The sequence below is a fragment of the Anguilla rostrata genome, chromosome 3 (genome assembly GCF_018555375.3).
Source record: "Anguilla rostrata isolate EN2019 chromosome 3, ASM1855537v3, whole genome shotgun sequence".
NCBI lineage: Eukaryota > Metazoa > Chordata > Actinopteri > Anguilliformes > Anguillidae > Anguilla > Anguilla rostrata.
Window position 1 is genome coordinate 49,194,617 of NC_057935.1, and position 24,753 is coordinate 49,219,369.

Here is a 24,753-nt window from a genome sequence, read left to right on the forward strand (position 1 = left end):
ATCTTTAGTTTACAACTGTTACGAGACAAATGAGCAACCTCAAAGACAAGCCTCCAAAAAGCTCAGGTTAACTGTACAGCTCCTTAATCACAGCGATTGATAATGGGTCGGTAGCTACATAAACTACCTAATGTCCTTGAACAGTCGCGACCATACCGGTGGGGTAACTGTTCCAAATAAGCCTTAAAAAACAGAACCCGCGACTACCCGCATTATGAGTGGCCTTGGTAAGTGGTTGAAGGCACAGAACTGGTTGAAGATGCTCATAAGGTAGCCATCTCTGGTCCACTGTAACTAAGCAACGAGGCAACAATTGTGCCGAAGGAAAAGGGAGGGTTGAGGCAAGGAGTTCTGGGAAATTGCTTCCTTTCTCACAATTTTAGGTTGTGCCATAGTTTCAAGTGATGGTATACGACCAATGTATTTTTTTCCCATGGCCATGTCTCGTCCTTGACTAAAAAATATATACACCACTTAAAGGTGTTAGATGCAGAAATCGGTCAGTCATTAATGGGCGCGTGAGACGACGAGATTGTGCGGAGAAGCACGGCCCCACGGCCAGAGGTGGGACTCATGCAGTAGAAACGAAGCCATGGAATATGCAGGGTAAGTAGCCGGATTGATAGAATGCAGTGTACTTGCATGAAAACAATACGTATAACAACGGAAATATATGGTACATGGTTTGACCGACATGAAGGTTACATAAAACGGGGTGCCGCACATAACAGCGTAAATGCTTTGCCAGCTAACATATTTGTGCTCGCTAACTAGCTAGCTAGCCCAGTTTGGCTTAACTGGTAATACAACCGAAAACCAGTTGCTAACCTACTAGCTAGTAATTAGCCAACTGGTTGCTAGCTTGCCATGTACCGATTTCAGGTATTCGTTAGCTACCGTAACATCTACAAGCCTTGTTTGGCGAAGATGGAACAACTTGCATGTGCAATGTAAGCTGGACACCTAGCTAGCTAATCATTTGGTTTCCACCTTGGTTGAGCAACTTGATGTTTTCCAGCAAAGGATCTGGCTTGCTTTCTAGCTATATTAGGCTGCTCAATTGTTAACGTTAATTGCACTCGATAAATACACATATAGTTAACGTGCAGTTGGGTAGTTAGAACAGTTTTGTAACGTTAGCTCCAGCGAATTCTAATTTTGACATCTACACTAGGGAACTAGTCTATCGTTGTTGGTAGTGAATTAGCTGCGCTAGTAGGCTAACAGGCAACCGTAAAGTCCGTCAAGATACATCGCTAGGTGATTTGCTGCTTTATTTTCTGTGTGTTACGCACCTTGGGTTAGTTTGAAAAGTCAGCCAATCTAAAGTTAGTTGGACAACGCTATTGTAATATTATCTCACAAACATGACATTACAAGACAGATTCGAGGTCATTCTGTGCTAACGTAGACTAAAGTAATGGCCGACGATAAGTCATATTAGCCACATCTTGCTTTCTGAATATTTTCCGATAGAACCACATACGTTCATTATGACAGTGTACCAATGATGAACCATCATCGGTTATCCTCGATGGCGTTGGCTAGTGTAATCTTATTGGTTAGAGTTTGTTCGCACCTGATTTAAATAGCATGCTAAGCTAGCTAACGATAGAAAGTTGCCTGTTTGGTTTGTTGACACTATTTTATGTGTGATATGGATATTAACATAGTTGGCGAGGACATCTACCAGCTATCTGGCTAAATAAAATACATATTCAGTTAAGTTAGCTCGCGGATTCATACACGCGGAAGATTGCGGCATAAGGAATAGCCTAACACGCGCTGAACTATATCCATTAAACCTCATGAAGCCCATAATGTGCTAGGAATTGAGTGTTTTCCTACAAGTATGCCAAGCGCAACTTGATGAACTGGAAGTTTTCATGTCAATATAGCCTATCGGATATTAATCCTACACAATAGTTTGAAGATAGTTTGAATTGCCCTCAGGTGTCACCTGCGAGGGTTAAGTAACGTCAGATTTTCCGAAATTGTACTTAGTTGACCGATTTTGCACACATTACGTTTAGCATGTAATTGTTTTTATCATTCCCCTGACCTGGTACTGGAGTTCATGTTGGTCCTAAAGCAGATAAGTTGTTAGTTGTTTTGGAAATTGAGCATTTAGTTAAGTGGACCTCACCTTTCACTCTGCATTACAGTAGCGTTATAGCTACAGAGCTTGAATGTTTTTTTTTAATCCATTATGAAAATAGCTAGGATTGTTGACTGGGAACACGGTTCTATATTATAGTGAAGCTCTTAGGAAAACACTGGGTCAGGTGTGCATTGGGTTTATGCAGCCAATCAAGTTCAGATGGGCTCAGTGATAGCCAGTATAAAAATTTGGTCAGGACACTGGTGTTAACACCTTTAATGTATTTATAAGAACATTACTGCTTGTAATTATCACAGTTGGTCAGTGCCTTGGTTTTAATATCGTGTCCAAAACACGGGCCCTAATCAGTTCTCTTAAATAGCACCTGAAGCTTGCTTTAGGTTTTTATGAGATACCTCCTTACTTATGATTATACTTTTAGACACATACCATTGTTACACTGGAATCCTGGTGCCATGCTTAATTTGGAGGTAACAGCTGCAATAATATAAGTTTCAAGTGGTGTTTGAGTGAACTGTGTTGATTAAATAATCATGTTTTAATCATGTAATAATCGGTTGCTTTTTCAAATTGGTGAAATCCTCAGATTGGTCTGTTGTTTCTAAAAATCTTGTGACTTTTTAATTTTTTAAAATATATGAATAAATCTGTATTGGGTTATACTGGTGTGATTTTAGGTAGTTATATATGATTTTCAGTCCTAAAACAGGAAGTAATTTTTTTTGCGCTCCATTCCAATGAGGCCTAAGACATATACCTTTAGCAAGAACACAAACCCATTACATCCCTGTTTTAGGACTGGTAATCATGTTGTGTAATGGTGTGCCACTGCTAATGCTTGTTAATGAATTCACTAGCAGTAAAATATTAAGGGTCTGCTTAAATATAGGCTAGTTGTAATGATGAACAGACACTAGAGGTGATGTTTGAGATCTGTAGGTGTGGCTGATGGCAGGTAACAGTTAGGCAATTTTCTCAGACTTCTGCTTTGTCCGTCTGACCAGGAGCCGAAAGTCAAGCCCCCAGCCGCCCTCGGATGCAGGTGACGATAAGGGGGATTCTGGGGTTCCCACCTTTAACCAAACGCATATGAAGAACGCATTCCAACTCATGAACGACCTGAGGAGGTAGGGCATCGTCCTGCTTGGCACCAGTTGTGTTTACATTGGTCAGTCATACCTGAGGCAGGCCAGAGATGTTTTAACAGCGACTGACCTGGTAAGATGTCGATCAGTAAAGTGCATTGGTAACGCAAGTTGTATTTTACTGAACCAGTTCAAGTTTAGTGTCTTGCTCAAGGGTTTGACAGCTGTGCCCCAGTTGGAATAGAACCCACAACCTTTGAGCTACAAGCTCAGTTCCCATTATACTACAATGCCACATGCACTGGGGAAAAAAAAGGGTCCATAGGATGCCTGCAGTCTGCCTGAAGAATGTAGTGGAGTCCTCCAAAGCAATGACAGCACTTAGCAGTGGACTGCAGAGTGAACACTTAGAGGACATGCTTGCGCACCCCCTCCAAAATTAATGGAGGACACTAGCAATGAGACTGGCAATTCATTGGGGGAGAAGAGAAAAAAAAGGTTTTGAAATAATGGAAATGGGGAAATATGAATTGACGGTCATGTACTGGGTGTCATTTTGTGCCGTGGATGTGCGGTTTCCCTCTGACGGGTAGGCTTTCCTTGCAGTAAGAAGATGCTGTGCGACGTGTTGCTGGTGGCGGAGGATATTGAGGTTCCTGCTCACAAGGTGGTTTTGGCTTCCTGCAGCCCCTATTTCTGTGCCATGTTTACAGGTATTGTTGCTTTCCTTGGAATTGTACTACAGACCCTAGTAGTAGATTAGCTGCTCCTATATTAGCTATTTTTCCCCCACAGTAGCCTTTTGTGAACTGTTATAAAGAATATGTTCAGTCATGGAGCAGAACTCTGTATGCATTCATCCAGACCCCAACAGTCTTTGTTCTTTTGTACCAGCAGTAACATGCTCAGTGTAGTTTTAGTGTTCCTCCAATGTCTTTATTAGGTATTGACAGGTTTTGGAATTCATTTGATCAGCGCTGTGATTTGTCACAGTGACAATGGGAAACATTAAGGGACTGCTTTATACCTCTTTAATTCTGCATGTGAGGTCCAGGGGAGATAAATCCACCAACATTCTTCATCTGTGATGACTTTATTACATGAAGGAAGCCTCCGCCATTGTTGTCCAGTGTGTGTTGTATGTTTGTGTCCGTGTGTGCGCATGCGTGTCTGTGTGTACATGCATGCGCGCTGGGCTATGTTTAAATTTTTAGCGGGTTAAGCATGCGTCCCTCGTAGCGCCACGCTTGCGTTCACCGTGGCGATGGGGCGGGACGGCGTTAGCGGCGGCGTTGGTCACGCGCTCTTGCGTTTGTGGCAGCGGACATGAGCGAGAGCAAAGCCCAGCGGGTGGAGATCAGAGACGTGGACGGACAGACGCTCAGGAGGCTGGTGGACTACATCTACACGGCGGAGATCGAGGTGACCGAGGACAACGTCCAGGTCAGTCGCCCCCCCATCTCTGTCTTCCAAAGCAAGAACGTCCCGTCTATACCCGTGTCTTCCATCTGGGGGTTCATTTGCTTACTGAAGAACTGGGCCTGCACTGGTGTGAAGGGGCTGCACTCACAGGCTTGTGCCCTTTGGTGCGGTGTGTTGTTTCTTGGTCGTTTCACGATCATCTCCTTAGTCCACCCCGGCCCCTCCTCCCTGGCTCGCCAGGCCGGCATTGTAGCAGGCAGTGTGTTTCCTCTCATTATTAGCAAAGGAAATGTGCGCCCAGCAAAGGGAAATCCTTTCTGTGTTTGCGCCGAGCCTGTTTGTGTTCTGTGTGTGAGTGTGTGAGTGTGTGTGTGAGTGAGTGCGTGAGTGAGTGAGAGCAGGAATTTATGCTCGAGGGGTTTGTGTTTTTGTGTGCGAGCGTGCACGTGCTTGTACTTGTGCACTCACGCACGTATGTGTGTGTGTGTGTGAGAGAGAGAGATAGAGAGAGAGAGAGAGAGAGAGAGAGACCCTAAATTTGTGTGTCCATGCCACTGTGCGTGTTCTGGCCGGGCTGTCTTGGACGCGGGCTGCCTCTGCAACACGGCAGCGCAAACGCAGCGCTTCTGCGCACAGCTCTCAGGGCGAAGCGTGAGGCCCTTCAGAGGAGTGACCCAGTTCTGGTCCCCTGAGCCGGGCTGTGGGGGACGGAACCCTGGCTGTTACAGCGCACAAAGCCGCACGCGTAGCGGCCACTCGGCTAATGGACACAGAGCAGCCCGAGGGCTCTCTCAGGACCGTCCACAGGCCCCATCCTCACACACACACACACACACAGTGAAAGGAGGGAGACAGAGAGGACCGTCCACAGGCCCCATCCTCACACACACACACACACAGTGAAAGGAGGGAGACAGAGAGGACCGTCCACAGGCCCCATCCTCACACACACACACACACACACACACACACACAGTGAAGGGAGGGAGACAGAGAGGACTGTCCACAGGCCCCATCCTCACACACACACACACACACACAGTGAAAGGAGGGAGACAGAGAGGACCGTCCACAGGCCCCATCCTCACACACACACACACACACACACACACACACAGTGAAGGGAGGGAGACAGAGAGGACTGTCCACAGGCCCCATCCTCACACACACACACACACACAGTGAAGGGAGGGAGACAGAGAGGACTGTCCACAGGCCCCATCTCCACACACACCACACACACAGTGAAAGGAGGGAGACAGAGAGGACTGTCCACAGGCCCCATCCTCACACACACACACCACACACAGTGAAAGGAGGGAGACAGAGAGGACTGTCCACAGGCCCCATCCTCACACACACACACACACACAGTGAAAGGAGGGAGACAGAGAGGACTGTCCACAGGCCCCATCCTCACACACACACACACACACACAGTGAAAGGAGGGAGACAGAGAGGACCGTCCACAGACCCCATCCTCACACACACACACACACACACAGACAGAGACAGAAAGGCAGGTTACGGAGAGAGAAAGGAGGGAGCCAGTGCCAGGCTTTATCAGCGGCCCTGCAGTGAGGGAGTCCGAATGGGATCGGCCTCCTGGATCCCCCTCATCTCCTGTTTTACGCTACTCTCAGCTGGACGCCCTTATCCAAGTAAATATTTTGGAGTTTCCGACCTTTTGTCCGGGCTCCGGCGCGTAGCGCGCCTGGCCCCTGCAGATAAGCGCGCGGTTTGTTTGTGTTGGCGCGGTCTTCAGTATTAAATCCAGCTGACCGTAGCGCGCGGAGAACAAATGGGCTCATTCACCCCGGTATTTATCGAGCTAACCTTCTTAGGGTTTTTATCCACACAGAAATAACAGATTGCATGGCGTTCACATTGTGCCCAAGCAGCCAGTGCCATGGCAAGCCCATAAAAAAAAAAAAAAAAAAAGTAGTATGTATGTGGCAAAACAAGCTTTCTGATTAGTCCCTACAGAGACTTGCCTTTCCTCTTTGGTGTCTGATAGTCACGTTAGCATTGAGATAAGCCTACCTCATTTCAAGCGGATTGTGGTATCTGCAGTGTAGCTATGGCTCAATCTATTGGAATTGGCCTTTGTGGTTTTGTTTGCTGATGCGGAACTTTCTTGCCTTTGCTTGACATGAAATTTTGGAGAATGTTTTGCTGCAGTAATGTGTTTCATTCTGTTACATCACTCCTTCCTCCTCTGCATTTGTCCGTGCTTTTGCCAGTCCTCTGAGTGCACTTGGTTAGGATGCTGTGTGCCATAAATCCAGAATGTAGGAAACTGGCTCAATAGGACAGGAAAACACACTCACTCCAGTGCCCTGCATAAATAACAATAATGACACTTTCAATCAGGTCAGGTATTTGCTACGAAATAACAACGACTGACTGAAAGTTTGTTTAATACGCTTTAACTGCAACATTAACTTAGACCATAGATTTTATGCACACCTGCAGTAAAATACATATTTACTCTATAAGGATATGAAAAACTTAAGAACATTTATTATGTTTACCAGAATACATGACTGGGGCCTTCATGCAACAGAAGTTCATTATATTAGCCGTGAACACTGAAGTTCTGCACTGTTTTCATCTTCATCGTTTTTCTCAGGGAGATGAGATGCGTGGCAGTACATGTGTACCGCAACATCTTAATACGGGACAGCAAGGGTTCCACAGGGCTCCCGTCAGTGTAAACTCCAAGAAAAGATGCAAACGTAATAGTTTTGTAATTTGTCATTTTGGGTATTTGGTTTAGAACAGAGGTGACCAACCCTGCTCCTTGAGATCTACAGCATGTAGTTTTTTTATTTCACCCCTAATTTGGCACACCTGACTACTAATGAGCAACTTAACAAGATCTCTAGCTGTTGAATGAGGTGTGGTTTGTCAGGGTTGGAATGAAAGCCTATAGGATGGTTTATCTCCAGGAACAGGGCTGGTTACCACTGGTTGGCATGTACTTACGTCTTCACACTATTCTAGTGGCAGTAGATTTCCATCAACAGTTTCATCCCTGACACCCAGCCCCCCCATATTATTATAGTGTTTTGTGGATTTACTGACTGATCAATCTGTTTGTAAGTGTCTCTCCATTCAAATCCCGTCTGAGTTTTTCTAAGTGGGTTGTAGTTGAGTGTGACGGTAATTGGGTGTGCTGTAGCTGACGGTGCCCCAGAGAGAGAGGGTTCTTGTGACATTGGGAGTGGTGGGAGGGACTCGTTGACTCACTCAGTTCTCCGGCCCTGAGCGTCCTCTTCCTCCCTGTCCCGGTGAATCAGGTTCTGCTGCCAGCCGCCAGCCTGCTGCAGCTGACGGACGTGCGGCACGCCTGCTGCCACTTCCTGCAGGCCCAGCTGCACTCCACCAACTGCCTGGGCATCCGCGCCTTCGCCGACCTCCATGCCTGCACGCAGCTGCTTAACCAGGCCCACGCGTACGCAGGTCAGCCTCCGGGGGCGCTAGCAGCCTCGCTTAGGCTACGTTTACACCGCAGGTCTTAATTCCCAGCTCCAATTTTTTGTTTACCTCTGATTTTTATAGTTTACATCTACAATTAACAACAGCTAGATAGCTGGTTAGGTACCCTTCTTAGCTACTAGCTACCTGTAGGCTAAAATGTCAGATACCTGTTGTAATTCTCAGCTGCTAGCTAGCTAGTTAGGTAGCCTTTGTTAGCTAACAAAGCTTGTTAGCTTAGTAGGTAGCCGTTGTTAGCTAACAAAGCTTGTTAGCTTAGTAAGTTAAATAACGTAACTACAACAGGGGGTTTGAAACATCACAATGACATCGGAGCCAGCAATAGGGGGTCGCATAATTTGCAGTTGTCCCTGAGAATGATTGTACACGTGTTACTTCACAGATCATTCAATTGCGAATAAACATAAGAATATTTCACTGGAAGGTGGTAACAGAAGATGTTCCTGGGCACTCTAAATTCATTTCTGATTGATATGTAACAGGAAAATGTTCTTTTAAAACGAGAAATACACAGGGAACAAATCTATTCATTACAATCTTTCCTTCTCATACAACGTTTTGTGACTTTTTTTGTGCGTATATATGTGTTTACGTGTGTACGTGTGTGTGTGTATGTATATTTGTGTGTGTGTGTGTGTGTATGTATGTATATTTGTGTGTGTGTGTATTTGTGTGTGTGTGTGTGTGTGTGTGTGTGTGTTTGTTTGTGTGTGCACATGTGCATGCATGTGCATGTGTGTTGAACAGAGCAGCACTTCTCGGAGGTGATGCTGGGGGAGGAGTTCCTGAGCCTGTCCCTTCAGCAGGTGTGTGGTCTCATCTCCAGTGACAAGCTGACCGTGTCCACAGAGGAGAAGGTACGACATCGTATGACAGACACTGATGCACACATGCGCTCATGCACCCATGCACGAACACACTCATTTTATTAACCAAATTTTAAATATTTTATTTTCCCATTTACAACAGGGACAGGCCAATCATTAGATGAGAGTGAATTTATAATAATCACCCTTTATTTACAATTGCAGCCTGTTTAGTAACGTACAAAAATGCCACGGGCAGCTCTGCTGACTCTACTGGTAACATATGGACTTCCAGTCCTGCTTCCTGGTTGCTGCTTATGGCAGTGAATCATTGAACATTGAGCCTCCATCTTGCTCACCAGCACACACTCTTTCTCTCGCCTTCCCTTTCCTGTTTCACACATTGCTGTGCACACGCTCTCTCTGATGCTCGCTCCTCCTCCTCCTCCTCTCTCTTCCTCCCACTCATCCGAGCTCTGCTGCGAATGCTGAGAGGTTAACCCCCCACTGTTACGCATTGTGCAGTGACGAACGGGCTGGTGGCGCTTCAGAATAAGACCATCCATTTTGGATGGTTTTCACATATCTGAAAAAAGAATGCAAGAGCTTCTCGGCAGTTCAGCTGGCGGTGTCCAATGGGCTGGATTGATTTAATGTGCTGAGACAGTGACCTGGAGGCGTATGACACGTTCCATGCTGTACACCAGGGGTGGAGACCCAGTCGGAGTCGTGCAGTTCTGCACTTTGACCGCTGCGTCTTCCGCAGGCTTGTTTGCGTTCCCATGGCTGCTGCCAAGAAGCGGAAGCGCCGGCAAACAGTGTGCTGGCCGCCCCCCCCTGCTTTTGCGGTGTCATGCTCTTTGAGAGGAGTGTTAAATTCCTCCTCTGTGGGAGACCGTTGCTGTTACCAAGCTACACAAGGCACTGTGCTCATGTCTGTGATGCACTGAGCCTACTTTCCCCTGTCAGGTGACCTCATGTCTGTGATGCCCTGAGCCCACTTTCCCCTGTCAGGTGACCTCATGTCTGTGATGCACTGAGCGTACTTTCCCCTGTCAGGTGACCTCATGTCTGTGATGCCCTGAGCCCACTTTCCCCTGTCAGGTGACCTCATGTCTGTGATGCACTGAGCCCACTTTCCCCTGTCAGGTGACCTCATGTCTGTGATGCACTGAGCCCACTTTCCCCTGTCAGGTGACCTCATGTCTGTGATGCACTGAGCCCACTTTCCCCTGTCAGGTGACCTCATGTCTGTGATGCACCAAGCCCACTTTCCCCTGTCAGGTGACCTCATGTTTGCGAAGCACTGAGCCCACTTTCCCCTGTCAGGTGACCTCATGTCTGTGATGCACTGAGCCCACTTTCCCCTATCAGGTGACCTCATGTCTGTGACACACTGAGCCCACTTTCCTCCCTCAGGTTTTCGAGGCCATGATTTCGTGGATAAAGCACGATAAAGAGGTGCGCTTGGAGCACATGCCAAAGCTGATGGAACACGTCCGCTTGCCCCTGCTGTCCAGGGATTACCTGGTTCAGGTTTGTCCACCATTCAGTCTCTCCAGTGCTGATCTCTCATTATAGTGGCAGTGCACCAAATTGATTAAAGTCTGATTTTTGTCTTTTAAATACAATAAGCTATGCATCCAAAGCAGATTTCTTAGCAAATTTGCCTTCTGCATGAACCTACATCCAGTTTAAGTACCTGCAGTTGGCATGTTCAACATTACATGCCTATATTACTGTAGTAATCTCTCACCATGTGGTTCATTTTGAAGTTCAACATGTACATAATATCACATGATACTACAATCACACCTTTAGAAATGCATTGTGCTGAAAGCAGGCCAATTTGCAGGCAGCTCTGTTCTTATGAACTTTTTGAAACTTGAGTTTCAATCTGCACAAATAATATCAGGAGATGTCAATACAGCACCGTCAACTTCAAAATGAGGTTACTGGGAGGTCAGATTTGTATTAACTTTTGCCTGAACTCCCATTGTTTTCAGACATTGGTCTTAATGATGCTAGCAATTGCTAGATGTTAGCTTGGTGTGGACAGTGATTTTGCTAAAAGCTCTGGATCTGGATGCATAGTACATTGTGCTGAAAGACAGAAAATGATATCTATGTGAATTATGGAGGAATTCTGGCATTATGGTTCTTCTGTGCTGCTGATATACGTATGTGCAGTAAGGCTAAGACCAGTGAAGCTGATGCCTCAGTACTCAGTATGGGTTATGATGAAGCCTGATTTAGGGTCTGACTCTGTGTTGGTGATCCTGTATGCTGTGATGTGATTGGTTAGATAGTGGAAGAGGAGGCTTTGATCAAGAACAACAACACCTGCAAAGACTTCCTCATCGAGGCGATGAAGTACCACCTCCTGCCTGCCGACCAGCGACACCTCATCAAGACGGACAGGACGCGGCCGCGCACGCCCATCAGCCTGCCCAAGGTGAGGCAGCCTGGGCTCACTCATTCACTCTCTGTGCTTACTCAGTCTGCATTTACTCCACTTACTCACCCACTCACTCACACTCTACAATCACTCACACCGTTCAGTCATTCTCTCACTCTGTATTCACTCAGTCACACCCCTCTCACTCATTCACTCTATTCTTTCGGTCTTGATTCAGTGGCTCATCTGCCCTTTCTCATTCACTTGGTTTTGATTTACTCACTCATCACTCCCCCCGCTCTTACCCCCTTATTATATGCACTGATTGACTTCATTCATTCATTCATTCATTCATTCATTCATTCACTCACTCACCCACTCACACTATTCATTCACTCACTCGCTCAATTCAGTTTAAGCTGCATCATTTGCTTACCCATGTACTCCATTTATTCACTCTTTTTATGTATATGTATATATTTCAAGGCGTGGGTGGAAAATAGTCAGCACTGTATTGCCTTGACTATAAAGCACTGTGTGAAACACATATCACTGCATATATATATTTATATATATTTGCACACCGTTTGTTGTGTGTGTCATTCGGTGGCCTGCAGTGTGAATCCCCCTCCCAGGGGGATTCAGAGCTGCGTGTGTGCAGGTTTAAAGCCCCTCTCCCTTTTGTGTGGGCCGTAAATCCCCCCCCCGCAGCTCCGGGGCCTCGGGCCGCTGCTGAGGATAATGGGGGCCGAAAGGGCAAATGGGGGGCAGGAGCTGAGCAGAGTTCAAACCCCCGCCTGCTCACCTCCCACACCCCCGCCTTGCATTCCACCCCACACTCTGATCCTTTCCACTCGTAATAAAACTTTCCATTTTTCTCAAAATGAGAAAGTACTACATTTGCATAAATATCACTATATATCGCTTCTTTCTTCCAGTACCCGTGTGCAGGATGATAATCTGTGAAATGGATGTGAAGTGTGACTCGTGGCATTCACTTCAGCTTACCTGGGTCTTCTTCCTTATACCTCTGGTCTTTGTAGTTTATTTGGATACTTATTTAGGATGGGAAATAAAATATGAGTTGTGTGTGTCATACTGGATGAAGGTGGCTGGTAAACATGTGTAATGTAATGCCCTGTCCTTTGAGGCCTGGAGCTTCCCTTCTCTGCTCTACTATTATTGTATTATTGTCTGCTTACATCTGTTCATCCTGAAGCTTTACTTTTGGTATTTCCGTTTTTGTTATAACGTGAGTTCACAATGAAAGCAGAAGCAGTACTGCAGTGACTTAGCTTATAATAGTGTTAACTTGTAATAACCCCGTAATGTTAACTGACAGCGCTCTTCCCCCTGCTCATGATGTATTTTTTATCTGTCTGTCTGTCTCTCTCCCCCCTCCTTTTCCTCTTTCCTTCCTCTCCTGGCTGTCTCCGGGTCAGGTGATGATTGTGGTGGGTGGCCAGGCGCCGAAAGCCATCCGCAGCGTGGAGTGTTACGACTTCCAGGAGGACCGCTGGTACCAGGTGGCCGACCTGCCGTCCCGACGCTGCCGCGCAGGTGACCCCCCACCCCCCTACCAACCCCCCCTTTCCCGCTCACTTTGTTTTGAGTTCTGTCAGCCCTTAAGCTATCAATAACAACTGGCTGTCAACAACAACAGGCTCTGTTCACTGCAACCTTTGTCTCTTCTGTCTGAATACAAAAGAGCTTTTAGCCACATGCTCATCCTGCCAGAGCTTTCAAATGAGAGATTCAGGCATTCATTTCTTCCAGCTGCAGTATTGTTCTTTAACCGAAATGCCCCATCTGTCGCTGGTGACATGACAGCTACACACCTCTCTACAGTAGCCGTAGTGTTTATATTGGCCCTACGTGGTAAATGGCACTCTGTTGGGCTTTTAGTGAACGTATCCTGTTGCTGCTGATGTACACTTCAACATGTTATCTGATGATGAAATGTTATGCTGTGATGCTTGGTGATAAAGTCATTTCCCACTGTTGGGACTCAAAGTACTAGTGCTGTACTCTCTATCTCCCTCATCTTTCTCACACACACTATCTCTGTCTCTGTCTGTCTCTCCCTCTTCCTCCCCCTCCCCCTCTCTCCCTATCCATCTCCCTATGTCCCTCTCCCCTCTCTCTCGCGCCCTTCCCCCCTCTATCCCCCCTCTCTATGTCCCTCTCTTTCGCTCTGTCTCTTTCTCTCTCTATTTCTCTCGCCTTCCCTCTCCCTCTCTGCCCATTCTCTCTCCCTCCCTCTCTCTCTCCCCCCTCGTCCCCTCCCTCCCTCTCTCTCTCTCCCTCCCTCCCTCTTCTCTCTCTCTCTCTCTCTCCTCTCTCTCTCTCTCTCTCCCTCTCGCCCCTCTCCTCCCTCCTCTCTCTCCTCCCCTCCCTCCCTCCTCCTCCCTCCCCCCCTCCTCCTCTCCCCTCTCTCTCTCTGTCCCACTCTTTCGCTCGTCTCTTTCTCTCTCTCTCTCTCTCTCTCTCAGGTGTGGTGTTCATGGCGGGGCGTGTGTATGCGGTGGGCGGGTTTAACGGGTCCCTGCGGGTGCGGACGGTGGACGCGTACGACGGGGCGCGGGAGCAGTGGAGCTCCGTTCCCAGCATGCAGGAGCGGCGCTCCACGCTGGGCGCGGCCGTGCTGGGGGACCTGCTGTACGCCGTGGGCGGCTTCGACGGCAGCACAGGTCAGGGCCCCGCCCCCCCCCTAAGCAGGGTGGGGGAGGAGTCTCCGTAACCATGGCAGCAGGGTCCCTGCTCCGTCAGTGGTACAGTGAAGGCGTATTCGGGCCGGAGGAGCGCGGAACAGTCCGGAACGGCTCCTCCCTGTGCATCATGGGAGAGTGAATGTGGAGATTGTGCGGGACAGACAGTGGGCTCTGTGGTATTTGGGCATAGCTGGAGTATTATTCAGCTCAGTATTATTCAGCTCAGTATTATTCAGGAAACTGCACAGCTCCTAGTCAACCAATCAGTCTCTCTCTCTCTCCAGTCACATCTGGGCTGTTGGGGTGTTTGTGTAGTTTTTTATTTTTGATAAATGTTTGTTTTGTATGTATTATAAACCGATCTTTTCACTGGGGATAGTAGTTTAAAGGGATTTTTCTAATTCAAGTTCTCTATCTTTTTCTCTCTCTCTTGCTCTTGCCCGCCCCCTCTTCCTCTCTCTCTCTCTCCCCCCCCGCTCCTGCTCTCTTCCTCTCCCTCTCTGCCCTTGTGCCCACACAGGCTTGTCCTCGGTGGAGGCCTACAGCTATAAGACTAATGAATGGCTCTTTGTGGCCCCCATGAACACTCGGCGCAGCAGTGTGGGGGTCGGAGTGGTGGATGGTAAGGACAGCAGCCCCCCCCCCCCCTCCCAAATTCCATTCAGTACAGTTCTAATGTAGTTCAGCTGAGTCAGTCTAATGTAGTTCACTAAATCTTTATCGTACCCGGTGAAGAATTTCCTTTTGCAGCCTGGTTATAAACTGCATTATTTTAAAAAACAAGTTTTTAAAGTGCACTCATGCGATTCTCTCAGATCTTAAAAAGGCAGCTAGGCTTCCCAGCATAAAGTGTAGAACTGGGTGTCATATATTAAATGGGAATAAATGCAAGTCTGACTTTTGTTTTCATAAATAAGGGATTGTGGTAAGATGCATCCACACCTGCTGCTTTAGCTGTGGCAGGAGGCTGTAGCTCTGTGGATGTTAAAATGTTCCTCCATAATTGGGGGAGGGTCTGAACATCTGCGCAGCCATTGAAATGCATGCAGCTAGGCTCCGCCTCTTTTCACTCTGCACTGACCTGCCTGAGGGCATCACGTGTGATATACTCTACAATAGCTGAATTTTGGTGGTTTCATTGAGATGGAGTGGTACTGTTGGGCTTTTTGCCTCCTTTTCTCAGACCTCAATGCATGTATTTTTCTATATGGAGGAAAACATGTGAAATGTTATGTTCTGTGGATATGTGTGCTCAGAGAGAGAACACAGCTTGGTAAATGGTAAATGGACTGCATTTATATAGCGCTTTTATCCAAAGCGCTTTACAATTGATGCCTCTCATTCGCCAGAGCAGTTAGGGGTTAGGTGTCTTGCTCAAGGACACTTCGACACACCCAGGGCGGGGTTTGAACCGGCAACCCTCCGACTGCCAGACAATCGGTCTTACCTCCTGAGCTATGTCGCCCTCTGAGTATTGTGACCTAGTTCTACCAAAATTCTCTTACCAAAACTGCTCTGGTGAGCAAACGTGCTGCTAGCACTAGCGTATTTGTTTGTTAGTGAGTAGTGTGTGTGAGTAGATAAAGGCTAAACTAGGGTCGGTGTTGCCGAGGGGAATGGTGTGTAAAGTAACATGGCTTTTCTCTTGTGCGTACGTGCGTTCTCACATGCGCATTCGCTCACCCATAAACGTATTGCTTTGCGGTGTCGTATAACCTTTTTCAGCTATGCTGGACGTGCATTTCTCATTAAGTGTATTGTGTTTGAACTGCGTATGTGGTGTATTTCTCAGTGTGTGGTGTATTTGACTCCATGTGCTGTGTATTTCTGTGTGTGTGTGGTGTACTTGACTGCATGTGTTGTGTATTTCTGTGTGTGTGTGGTGTATTTGACTGCATGTGTTGTGTATTTCTCAGTGTGTGTGGTGTATTTGACTGCATGTGTTGTGTATTTCTCAGTGTGTGTGTGGTGTATTTGACTGCATGTGTTGTGTATTTCTCCGTGTGTGTGGTGTATTTGACTGCATGTGCTGTGTATTCCTGTGTGTGTGGTGTATTTGACTGCATGTGTTGTGTATTTCTCAGTGTGTGTGGTGTATTTGACTGCATGTGTTGTGTATTTCTCAGTGTGTGGTGTGTGTGACTGCATGTGTTGTGTATTTCTCAGTGTGGTGTATTTGACTGCGTGTGTTGTGTATTTCTCAGTGTGTGGTGTATTTGACTGCATGTGTTGTGTATTTCTCAGTGTGTGGTGTATTTGACTCCATGTGTTGTGTATTTTTCAGTGTGTGTGTTGTATTTGACTGCATGTGTTGTATTTCTCAGTGTGTGTGGTGTATTTGACTGCATGTGTTGTGTATTTCTCAGTGTGTGTGGTGTATTTGACTGCGTGTGTTGTGTATTTCTCAGTGTGTGTGGTGTATTTCTCAGTGTGTGTGGTGTATTTCTCAGTGTGTGGTGTATTTGACTGCATGTGTTGTGTATTTCTCAGTGTGTGTGGTGTTTTTGACTGCATGTGTTGTGTATTTCTCAGTGTGTGGTGTGTGTGTTGTGCAGGGAAGCTGTACGCGGTGGGCGGGTATGATGGGGCATCCCGGCAGTGTCTCAGCACAGTGGAGGAGTTCAACCCAGTCAGCAACCAGTGGGAGTATGTGGCTGAGATGGGCACCAGGCGCAGTGGAGCAGGTAGCATAAACTCATTCACCTACAGACATTATACTGCCTCATATTCACCTACAGACATTATACTGCCTCATATTCACCTACAGACATTATACTGCCTCATATTCACCTACAGACATTACACTGCCTCATATTCACCTACAGACATTACACTGCCTCATATTCACCTACAGACATTACACTGCCTCATATTCACCTACAGACATTATACAGATTAAGAATAGTGAATGTAAGTGAAAAAGGGTAAAATTTACATTTTTAGGTGAAATATCCCTGTAAGGCTTCAGCCATACTGCTGCCAAAAAGTAACATCTCAAGAGTGGTACATTACCCCACCTGGTGGGCTGTGGTGGTATGGCGAGCATATTATTCAACATGCAGATGCTGTGTGCTGTGTGCATAGTCTGTGTGTGGCTGTAATCACCAGTGTGCGGTGGGTAAGGTGTAATTAACGTGTGCCTCTGCAGGTGTGGGGGTGCTCAGCGGGCAGCTGTATGCAGCGGGGGGCCACGACGGCCCCCTGGTCAGGAAGAGCGTGGAGGTGTACGACCCCCCCAGCAACACCTGGAGACAGGTGTCCGACATGAACATGTGCCGGAGGAACGCAGGTGAGACGCGCGCACACACACACACACACACACACACACACACACACACACACACACACACTCTCACACACACACACACTCTCACACACACACACACACACACACACTCTCACACACACACGCGTGCCTACACACACAGGCACACGTACTCGCTACTCAACATTTGCATTTACTGTGTAGATAACAAGCTAGGAGTTTTGATTTGCTAGCACTTCATAATGAAGGCTTGGTTTATACTTCATAAAGCTTCATTCGAGAATTTGCAAGGGCACTGTGACATCAGCGCGGAGCTGCGCGGACCTCAGTGCGGCGCAGAGATTTTGAACTGGACCGCTAAACGCAGTCCATCATGCACCGCTAGGCGGCTCTAATGAACAATGTGACAACACGGCTAGATGAGGCTATCGGGAAGTGGAACTACTCGCTAACCGCAGGAATTATCATCCATCACTGACATTATCGCCCTCTAGTGTTTATGGAAGGATTTTATCATGCTTCAGACCGTGGGGCATAAAATGAGTGATGCATTTAGAACTCAAAGCATTTACTGCATTAAGGTTAAGAATGATGCATTAAGGTGTTTCCATCTATGAACACAGCTTTTAAATGTAATTTGGCTTTTTTGTTGCGCCTGAAAATTCTGCGTCTGACCTCTGACCTCTGACCTCTGAGGCTCTTCTGCCTGTAGGAGTGTGTGCCATTAACGGGCTGCTGTACGTGATTGGCGGGGACGACGGCTCCTGTAACCTCTCCTCGGTGGAGTACTACAACCCCGCCACGGACAAGTGGAGCCTGATCCCCACCAACATGAGCAACGGGCGGAGCTATGCGGGTAAGGGGAGGGGCAGACCCTGACCAGGCCACACCCCCGGTAGCCTGGGTAACCTGTCTGCGTTCGCCATTCCTGTGCGTCCATCTTCCCCGTGGAGGAATGAGCTGCTCACTGCGGTCAGGACCGTGGAGACGCTGATCGCCTTTGACTATTCTTTTGTGTTTCCGCCCGCATTGATCTGTTAGATCTCTTCATGCTTATCTGTTTATACTCATGCACTTTGCTTTGGAAGTCTTTCTGGATATTAGGGTCCACTAAGTGGATGTGATATAATAATGTCTGTTGGTACTTGGGCTGCTCGTAGTGTTTGGTGTTTCTGCTGTGCTGTGTGTAAGTTGTCCTTTTACCTTTCCCTTCTCCTCTTCCTGTTCCTCCCCTCCCCCTCTCCTTCTGCAGGGGTGTCGGTCATTGACAAGCCCCTATGACAAACAGCCTCGGCCAGCAGGGACCCACGGCCGCCCCACAGTCCAGACCTCAGCATAGGCACCGATGTCTGACCGGGCGTCAGCTTCAGGGACGGGCGCAGGCACCGCGGAGGACGCCCCGCGAAGGGGGCCTGCCCGCCCGGAGGTGCCGCCGTGCCGCTCGTACACTAAGACGTGAGAGTCGGGGTTGGGGTGGAGGGGTTTGGGGGGGGGGGGGGGGGGCCGAGTGGGTCACGCTGGCCTCGCGCACAAAAACGAAATCTGCCTGGTGCAGAACTTCCCAAGAGCTGCTGCCAAAACACGGAGCCGGAGCGGACAGAGGGAGCCGGAGCCGGAGCCGGAGCCGGACGCCATTCAGCAACGCCGCTGCTTCCGCGCTGAGCTTCCAGGGCCGCGCCTCCAGACTCCGCCCACAACGTATTACTGTTGGCCGGAACGTTGGTTAGATTGTGGCAGTGCGGAAACTGAAAGGGGGTAAACTGAGCGAGAGGAGCGGCAGACGCTGGCTGGGCCTGAGAGACACTGCTACATCGTGCAGGATAAGGGGATAGACTGTGCCAATACAGACCACTTCACCCAAAGCACTACTGACCTGAAAGGCACTGAGGCACAGCCAGTCTGTAAAAGGACTGGAACAGAGGGCTGTGATGTCACGGTGTTCTTCCTTTTGGCCTGTTAGAGGGTGAGGTGTGTGTGAGTGTGTGTGTGTGTGTGTGTGTGTGTGTGGAGGGGGTGGAGATGCAGGCAGCGGTAGGGCTGCCTATGAGACTTGCTGTGAAAAGCACAGAAGGTCACCGCCCTCATTATAGGGACCAAGCCGAACCAGCATGCCCCGGGGCCCGGAGGAGGTGGGAAGCCGCGTTTGACGATGCCTTACCTCACAGCGGGATCTGGTCCTCTCCGCCTGGGGCTGCGGCGAGCTGTAGAGTCCCGCGCTTCCACACCGTGCTCTTAGCACAGAGCTCCGCCTCCTCGGGCTGAGGGGAGACCCCTCTAAACAAACACCTGCCATTCTGTGCTTTCCTGAGGTAAACCTTCATCCCAATCCACCCTTCATAGGTCAATTATGTCATAACACTACGGGTGTCAAATGCACAGCACCTGAATTTTTCATAATTAAAGTCTCGTAGTACTGATGTGACAGCAGCGTACCTCCGATACCCGGTGTTTGGGGTTACCCAGGGGCCCTTAAGACCAGGCGTCGGACGTTGGGCTTCGGTCTTACTCAGAGACCGGAGCGGGCGCAGTAGAGTCCGCAGACGGCGAAGGCGCCGGCGCGGGGTTGCAGGGGCAAGCCGTCTTCCTGTCGGCCGCATCGGCGTGTTCAGGTGAGGTCCTGGTCCTGGAGTGCCTCGGTCTGCTGGCTTCGTGTCGTTACCCAGCACTTAATCGAGCCATCTGAGCAGCCGACCACCCTGCACACTCAGCTCACCCGGTTCGTTGGGTCTGAACCAACTGTTGATTTTAAGGTGGAAATAAAAAACCAAGGGGACCGCACGGCTTTCAGGGGCTGTGAGTCCAGTTACTCCATTTACACTACGAAACTGGGAGGGATAAACGGAGTATCACAAGGGCGGCTCTTAAACAAGGAGTTAAAATGAGGCTCTTTGAGCCGGAGTTTTAGTAAACAACGATTGGCTGTTTGGATTATGCAAGCGCAAGTTCAAATGCAATTTCACAGTGATCTTGCAATTTCCACTGTGCTCATTCGATCTTATTACTGGTTTTTAAGGTTTGCCGTGGTAATCAGTTTTTTTTAAATCCATGGCTCGGTGTCATTTTAAGACCGGTGCCTTTGTGATACAAACCTTCTTAGTGTTACATTGACACGCATTAGAATTGCATTGTCGCAGTAATATTTTTAAATGGGAGCCATCGTCACAGACATGGATCCGGTGCCGCGGTGTATATTAAAGCCGGGGTCTCTGATGGCTAACCTGCTAGCGAGCCCGAGCCCGCAAGCCGATGGCATTTCAGCCACCTTTGTGAACGGGCTCATGGGATCGAGGTGAAGGCGGAGCTCCTTTTGGGGACCTGTAGTGCTTGTGGGGACTCTGGGAACCTGAGCCCTCACAGCATTTTCTTTTGTTTTGCCCTGAATCGCCTGGTATTTACAAGTGGTGAGGCGCTGCAGGCTACGGTTGCCTCGGGCCAATTATGGACATCCTATCAGCTCTGGCACAAACTGTGGTCACGCTATAAAGCACCCTGAGGTGTATAACAGGTAAAGAGAGGACTGCTTACGTCTGTGTAATTCCGGCTAACTTTGCTATGTAATTGAATAAATACAGATGGACTTTAAATACAACGCATTGGTGTTAGTCCTGAAAGCACATTCCTGAGGATTTAGAAGGTCAGTCCTGTGCGGAGATTAGCCTACTCTGCTTTCCCTCTGGCTATTTCTCAGCCCCCTGTCGGCGGCAGTGGACTGGGGCCAAAAGACCAGAGTGTGTGTGTGTGCGCGCGTATGAGTGAGTGAGTGAGCGAGCGTGTGTGTGTGAGTGAGCGTGTGTGTGTGTGTGAGTGAGCGTTCCCTGCTCTGTGATGGCGCTATGCCACGCACTGGGCTTAGCTCAGCGTTTGGGTTCTGGTGTGCAGTATACTCCCCGGATGAGTATCACCGAGTGTCAGATACCGGTATGTATTGGCAAAGGGGTTCAGCTGGTAATTCACCCTATATTTGCAAAGGCGAGCATGTGACAAAGTAGGTTTGTAAAAATATAAGACAACAAACATTTCATATTTGCCTGTTGCCATATGACTCCACAAAAAAAAAAAAATTACCATCAATGTGATTACACTGGCAAATTTGAATGCCTGGGGGGGAGTGTCACCTTATCTGCCTTGTTGGACCGTCTCCAGTTCGCCTTTCAGCGCAGAGCCCGCACGTAAATGTCAAGGGTGCCCTTGTTTACCGTTCGGACAGAGACATTTTTAATACCACCAGTGGCCAAGGGAGGGCAGCAACAATGCGCTTAAAAAAAGTGAAAAAAAAACAACCCTGCTTAAAATCTGCTGCATCAGGATTGCGTAAATTGCGGCGGCTTCGCAGGGTCGATTCTGCACGCCTCGATCACGAGACTCCCGCGGTCAGCGCGTCCGCGGCGGCTCTGAACATGAAGAGGGCGGCACGGAGCAGCGTCTCCGCGGATACGGGCCGAGGGGTTATTGATGGCGCCCTTTTGCCCGGACGGAAGTGCCGCACACGTGAAAACGTCCTCGCCGCTCGTGTCCCGCGAGTGCGCTGTCCTTGAAGTGCCTGGATATAATTACCCACCTGCACTAAATTACAGCTCCGCTAATGTTTTTATAGCCTCTCGGCGCTTCCTGTTCGCATCCAGGGCAAAGTGAGCTGTTGCGGGAGGGAAGAGACCGCCAGTGCCAACAGGCTGCGCGTTACACGCGCTAATTGGGTTCAACGTGCAGCCCGAACAAAACAACCTCGAGCCGAGTGTAAATTACAATCTTTTATTGTCTGCATTTACTGTAACTTCATTATTACTGATTGTACTTTGTCAACATTGGTAAATGGGAAAAAAAGAGCAAGCATTCACACAAACATTTATAGATACATATATATATATATATATAGATGAGAAGCATCTCCACATATTGCGAGCCTCCGGGACGTGACGGACAGGTGTGCTCATGCATTCTGCCACGCCCCCCCCGGGCTCAAACGGAAACATGCGTGGGATGGCGAGGGAACATGAACATGGTAAATATACATCCTACGGGCCTGTGTGCCCAACATGGTTTTACCACTCCTTGCCAGCACAATGAAACCAGAGGGAATTTCACATGAGCTCGACAGGCTGATATTCGTTTAAAATACGGGAATGGACAATACTGATGATCAGGCGGCTGTGGCGTCCTGAAGTAAAATAGGCAGAACCGCCAGTTTAATTTAGTCATGCATTGTCTCCTTCCCCCAATACTACACAACATGGTGCAGGCAAAAGTGGTAAAAAAATAGAAAAACTTAAGCAAACAGAACAAGAGCTGTACACTGTTTACAGGTTAAGTGAGTGGGATTTTACAAGCTTGACTGCCAGGTTTAAAAAACAAAAACAAATGTTCCCTCTATCAAAAGAGATTCAATGTCCACAAGCCATTTTACTGAGAAATGCACATACTGGGTTGAGATCGAAGGCCTCGTTCCACTGATACAGGCCTCCATGCTAATTTATTGCTTCATCTCCATGGCACAAAAATAGAAACAATACAAATTTTTGCCATGCAAGCCCACTACACGAGTCTACCATACAAAACAAGGCGGATGCTTTTAGCCGAGAGGTACTACACTGTATAGCAGGGGTTTGCAGAAAGTGAGAGCTTAAAAAACCATTCAAATACAAAAAATAACTCAACGTATCGCACAAAATGTGAAACTTGAGAGGAGCGAACCTGTAAATTAGCTTAATTCTGACTTCCATCCTTCAAATATTAGTAGTGCTAAAAAACAAAACAAAAAACAAGATCCCCCCCCCCCCCCCCCCCCAAAAAAAAAAAAACAAGGACTGCATTCTTGGAATGCTGTGCAAATAACCATAATTCCCCCAAACGTCTGAAACCCCTCAACTCTAAATAACATCAGTGTATCCGCACGCGATAGAACTTCTCCATTTAGTATTAGTGAAAGACAACACAGTCAAACTGATCGCATTCTCCTTCCTCTCCAACCAGTCTGCCCTTCTCCAAAAAAGGACGTGCTAACCCCTCCCACCCATCCAACTCCTCCCCTCCGAGTGCCTTTGGATCAAACCCACCTGCCCCCCACCCCCCTCCCAATCAGCTGCAGTCGCATACTGATTAACTTACAAGCTATTATACAAACCCTTTACTGTACATTCTTGTGCCTCTACAACATGTCTCGAAGGTCAACTGCAGTATGTTGTTGCGAGTACCAAAACATGTCAGTTAAAGCACGATGCCCCCCCCACCCCTGGTTAAAAAGTGGGTGGGTAGGGCGTTCTTGGCGCCCGGCCTGGGCTAATAAAGTACACAGTGCGTGGTGAAGGACAAGGTGCTGATGAGACCGTCTGGCAGCCCGGCTGTAGGGGGCGCCGAGTGCGCGGGTGGTGTATGGGTGCAGACCAGCGCTGCTCTGTGTGTGAGCAGGCTGCCAGCGTAGCCCAATGGAAAAAGCCTGCTGATAAAGAGATGCTCCCTCTGTTGTGCGTGGCTGAGCAGTCGCATAGCAGAGAGCCTCAGGAGAGTCTGGGAGTCCCCCCCCCCCGCCCTCTGCCCCCGCAGGCTGCAGCACGCCGGACATATGACCCCCCCCGCCCCCTACCCCTGCAGGCTGCAGCACGTCGGACCGATGACCCCCCTGCCCCCCTCCCACCCGGCAGCATGCTGGACCGATGACAGTGCAATCTTTGGCGCTTTATGTACGGCCGGCCCCCCCCTTTACCCCACTCCCAGCTGCCCCCTCCCCCTTACCCCACTCCCAGTTGCCCCCCCCGTACCCCACTCCCAGCTGCTGCTCCTGCAGCAGACACGAGCAGCCCACAGACTGACAGATGGACGGACGAGCAGACGGCTCCTGCCGCACCCTGCGGGGAGACCGCTCCAAAAGGAGGCCCTCGAGGGGGGGGGGGGCTAGCAGAAGACGGTGCCCTGCCCACCCCCATCTGAAAAACAGAGGGACAGGTGTTGGCCAGCAGTCACCACAGCGGGGTGTGAGAGGGGGAAAAAAAAACCTGGGGCGGGCTGAGCCGAAAACGAGCACCAGACCCAGCCGGCTGAGGCGCTGGCCCCCGGCCGACAGCACGGAGACACGCCGCGCGTACGCCGCACAGTGCACATGCAGCACCAGGGCCTGGCGCGCGTGTGTGTGCGCGTGCGTGTGGGAGAGAAATGGTGGGGCCACGCCCTCTCCTGCACTGGCAGGTCCTGGCCCCGCCCCCAAAGGAGAGACGGGTAGGAGCGGCGGGATAGCGCAGGTGTGTGCAGCCCGCTAGCGCCGCCGCTAGCTCCAGCTAAGGCCGGTGCTGATATTGAAGAGCTTGCAGGCTTGCCCCCCACAGTGAGCACGCGGAGGGAGAGACCGATACTCCGACCTGGCGTGTGGCGTGCGTCGCTGGGCTCTCCGGGACACACGACGCCGAGCGCTTAACACTTCCTGTGCTCATACTGCAGCCCCGGGGCATTGGCAA

General features: G+C 49.0%; 1 protein-coding gene across 5 annotated transcripts; it reads left to right on the top strand.

Annotated features, from left to right (window-relative positions):
* Positions 1 to 165: 165 nt before the first annotated feature.
* Positions 166 to 23,088, top strand: klhl3 (kelch-like family member 3). 5 transcript variants are annotated; one of them, XM_064328013.1, is made up of 15 exons: positions 166 to 606; positions 3,127 to 3,249; positions 3,814 to 3,920; positions 4,529 to 4,650; positions 7,933 to 8,095; positions 8,879 to 8,988; positions 10,357 to 10,473; positions 11,243 to 11,392; positions 12,778 to 12,895; positions 13,828 to 14,025; positions 14,567 to 14,668; positions 16,602 to 16,730; positions 17,195 to 17,335; positions 18,024 to 18,167; positions 18,564 to 23,088. In XM_064328013.1, the coding sequence occupies exons 1-15, from the start codon at positions 593 to 595 to the stop codon at positions 18,590 to 18,592; spliced, it is 1,767 nt and encodes a 588-aa protein (XP_064184083.1). In that variant the 5' UTR covers positions 166 to 592; the 3' UTR covers positions 18,593 to 23,088. The 5 variants fall into 5 exon arrangements, with proteins under 5 accessions (XP_064184083.1, XP_064184085.1, XP_064184081.1 ...); XM_064328011.1 differs by lacking the exon at positions 166 to 606 and adding an exon at positions 811 to 950; XM_064328014.1 differs by lacking the exon at positions 166 to 606 and adding an exon at positions 1,616 to 1,888.
* Positions 23,089 to 24,753: the final 1,665 nt, after the last annotated feature.